Source organism: Phytophthora parasitica (genome assembly GCF_000247585.1).
Source record: "Phytophthora parasitica INRA-310 unplaced genomic scaffold supercont2.31, whole genome shotgun sequence".
Taxonomy (NCBI): Eukaryota; Oomycota; class Peronosporomycetes; order Peronosporales; family Peronosporaceae; genus Phytophthora; species Phytophthora nicotianae.
This window is the reverse complement of record NW_008649017.1, coordinates 431240-433540: the sequence shown is the minus strand read 5'-3', so window position 1 is coordinate 433540 and position 2301 is coordinate 431240. Positions and strand designations below refer to the sequence as shown.

General features: G+C 43.9%; 1 protein-coding gene across 1 annotated transcript; it reads left to right on the top strand.

The window, feature by feature from the left end:
* Nucleotides 1-579: 579 nt before the first annotated feature.
* Nucleotides 580-831, top strand: PPTG_23164 (hypothetical protein; the record flags this gene model as incomplete). Its single annotated transcript, XM_008908766.1, has 2 exons — nucleotides 580-617; nucleotides 696-831. The coding sequence occupies 2 exons, from the start codon at nucleotides 580-582 to the stop codon at nucleotides 829-831; spliced, it is 174 nt and encodes a 57-aa protein (XP_008907014.1).
* Between the last annotated feature and the right edge of the window lie 1470 nt (nucleotides 832-2301).

Genomic DNA, 2301 nt, shown 5'->3' with positions numbered 1-2301 from the left:
GTATGAGCTCCCGCAGCAACTCTTTATCCCAATCATTCGTGAAGCGGAATACCATTAGATCAGGCTGCTGATTTCTTTCTGAGCTCGTACCTGCGAGTTTGTTTGTGCTATTCTTAAGTAGATTCGTCCTCAAAACTGGCCTTGAATACCACGTGATGCTTTCCCCATTTCGGTTTAATGCTAAAGGCATATTTAACCCATTTTGAGCAACCCAACTTTCGGTTGAAAATTGGAAAACCGAACTAATCTGCTAAAAGCCTCTAATGACTGTTCGGTCATGTTCTCTGGATTTTAATCCGACACGGTCTGATTTTCGAAATGGTGGCAATAGAATAAAAAGCTGTCACTATCGATACGGTAGAATCGTTTCAGCACGGCGTGTGTGACGTTGTTTGTGTCTCAATACACATTCCACAATGATGGTCTTGAAATTCACTCACACGCGTAACAACCCTCAATTGTATCCATAGTCCTCAGCGATCTATTAATAGTTGACGGTTGATTTTCAAACCCCGACTACATCATCTCGACAGTTGCTCACTAAGACGTCGGAAAGGTTTGGGATTGATTCTTGGGTCTATGTCGCTATACTGTGAGTTAGTGGAACGTCAGACTGCGTGAGTAAGACAGTCGACTCATTTGTTGGAAAACACTGCAGCAAGAGTATACTAACATCCTTCTGGGTCCTCATCCAGTCCCGCGTCGTTGTTATCGACTCCACATCATGTGTCTCCGAAGAAGAAGGTGAGCTCTGTGGTTACTCTGTTGCCAGGTCCGTCAGGGAATGCTAGCTTCAAATCTGGCTCCGTGAACCGCAAGAAAGAGCGTTGAGATCAGCATTTTGTTGGTACAAGCATATGGAAGGTTGCGGAGTCAACGGAGACTACGCCCATCGTATGACAAAGAAGGAAGTTTGTTTGCCCAAACTTGACATTGATAGAAAAAGTGCTTGTATATATTAGTTACACCACCACGATAAAACGCGAGGCACCTCAACTAGCACACAGTATGCCTCTTGAGGACTTGTGCTGATCGATAACGGTCACATTACGATAATTATTCTCAATTAATTAACTTAACCATCTCATATTACTTCGATAAGCAACATTCACGGCTAGAATAGGGAATCATAGCGAAGCCTTTCTTGCACTGAGAGTCTTACTAGTAGTTTGCATGGCGACGTAGCACCAACATACTTCACTTGCCCCCTCGTCAATGTCAGCCGAGTCATCGAGATTGCTCGCCGTTTCCTCGTGAAGGTCAGCAGCTGACTCTCAGCTAAGTCAGTACTAAACTCTCAAGCTTTACCACGGAAGGTTATCAAACCAGTACAACGCAATGCGCACCATATCACCTGGCAGGGTATGAATAAAAGAAATCAGTACAGACAATCCCCTCGGCAGTCATTGCGCTAGGAGCGCCCAATTTATTCCTGTCTAAGGGTATTTCTATCCATAAATGTTGCACAAAAATGCATCCGAGTACAATTAGCTTGGTACAGTGCACAAAATTTACGCTTGATGTAGCTCATTACTGGTGTTTCACCCTGTTTTGTTCTGCTATGGTCGGTTTTGTCTCATCACACCAAGATACCCTCCTCTTTAGCCCAGCGAGTCCTACTGACACTCACCAACTCTCAGCGACTGCTGTATAAATATGCTAGCACCATGCTCACATCCCTAATATGAGCCAAACAGAGTTAGATTCACGGGCTCACAGAACTTCCTCTGATTCATCACTAGCAACGATCTGGTAGCTAGTCATGCACAAAGCGCTAGAGTCACCTCCGGTCTCGGAGTTAGCTGCAAAATTACGGTACGCGCTGCGCCATCATAAACTCGACTAGCTCCTTGCCAGTTGAATCTCCTGGTGTAAAGATAAGAGTGTCACTGTCACTCATGAGGCCATTAGACTGAACGCAAAACGATTATCCGTGATCCTAAAGCTCGGGTCACGTCTAAAGTGGTCAAAAGGATAGGCTTCATCGGTTCAACGTTCCGATCGGACTTGGCAGCAATAATGCTCTTGTGCAGTTATGACTACTGTTCCATAGTTAAGCACCCCAGAGTATATGACTTCAAATGCATTCCATTTTACAACTGAGGAGTGAGAGGGAATAATATATTGGGTTTCTATGTACCTTGTATCTAATTTATTGCTGTTGAGGAGTATTCCACGCCAAGGGATTACTACCGAGGGGATCGTCTGTATCACTAAAACCAGTTTTGTTGCAATAAAAAAACCGATTATTGGAGCTATCTACAAAAATATAATATGATTTGTATCAATGTTGGCAAAACA